General features: G+C 32.8%; 1 protein-coding gene across 3 annotated transcripts in view; it reads left to right on the top strand.

Moving 5' to 3' along the window:
- The window catches only part of SENP7 (SUMO specific peptidase 7), a 31,461-nt gene that overhangs the window by 25,607 nt on the left and 4,557 nt on the right, over positions 1-1,297 (top strand). For all 3 annotated transcript variants that reach the window (XM_072414954.1, XM_072414944.1, XM_072414963.1), the window contains one exon: positions 726-766. In XM_072414954.1, coding sequence (XP_072271055.1) covers positions 726-766 — 41 coding nt within the window. The remainder of the gene's footprint in view (positions 1-725; positions 767-1,297) is intronic.

Raw genomic sequence — 1,297 nt, 5'->3', positions numbered from 1 at the left:
GTGCCTGAAGGAAACGTCCTGGTGTAGATTAGCCCATTGGAATGCATGGGGACTTCAAACAAGGGCTTTAAAAGCCTCAGGTTAAATGCTGGGGAAACAGTCCGTGTAGACTAAGCCTAAAGTGGAAGTCAGACCTGATTCTGATCATTTCTTTAGATGTATTACATTACCTCCAATCTTCACTGTTAGAGGTCTAATCCCTAGCAATCAAACTTGTACCTAGGCTTGAAAAACATGGCATTTTTCAAGTGGTGATTAGGTTTCTAAAAGTGGAGTCTCAACTTTTTACAGTTGGGTTTAATAATATAACAACTCAAGGTTTTATTTTTCCCATATTTAACCAAAAAAATGTACCCAATTTTTTAAAATCATTTCCACATAACCCATAGTGTGCACATCTAAAACTGACACTACAAATATACTATAATTGTGGGGAAACTAGAATGGTGAGTGATGGCATGTCAATATTTACAAAGCAAATCGCTGCAATGCTTCTGGGTCTGTTAATAATTGTTGTACTCAAGATTCACACATCTTTCACCCAAGCCACATATATTTTTTCACTTGGATTCAATTGAAAAAAAAATGAAAATCATATTAATCTGGTGGTGAAGTGAAACATTTAGCAATAGTACACTTACAATATTTAATAAATATATATATATATATTAGTGCACATATTTGACAATTATAGCTCTGCATTTATTATTAATTTTATGTTTCAGGCTCTTCTGGTTCTGGAAAAGGTTACACTCAAAAATATCCGGTTAGTGGCTCCTTTTTTTATGTATACTACATGTCTTTTCATTATAAAAATCATTATAAAATTTTAATTTGTGAATATGTATTTGTTTTTGCATTTCGGTTAAACTCTATAGACATGGGTTTAATTTTATTTATTTTTTTTTTTTATTCTCCTGGTCTGTGCAACTAATACCAACAGAATTAAAGGGCTAACTTGGGTGCAATTTTGCTGCTAGCTGACAATTCTTTGAAATACCGAAGAGAAGTTTTGCTTTCTCATTTGCTGGTGGAGATGTAAAGAGTCTTCATAAATCTGATTCAAATGCGGGAGATTACATAGTGGCTAGGTCCCAACGTTTACTAGAAAACATAACATTCCCTATTATAAATAGTATAAGAAATTAGTCCAGACAGGGTTTTTTTTGGCAAAGTATTGTATTAATGATAAATGCTCAGTATGCATTACATTCAAAAACATAACCTGAGAATAAACATCTCTCACTATATTGACTATAGCATTATTCAGGCCAGTGTAAATGCCATTAAAACATGG

Source organism: Pyxicephalus adspersus, chromosome 1 (genome assembly GCF_032062135.1).
Source record: "Pyxicephalus adspersus chromosome 1, UCB_Pads_2.0, whole genome shotgun sequence".
Lineage (NCBI taxonomy): Eukaryota > Metazoa > Chordata > Amphibia > Anura > Pyxicephalidae > Pyxicephalus > Pyxicephalus adspersus.
The sequence above is the reverse complement of the archived record's forward strand: the minus strand, read 5'-3'. Positions and strand labels throughout refer to the sequence as shown.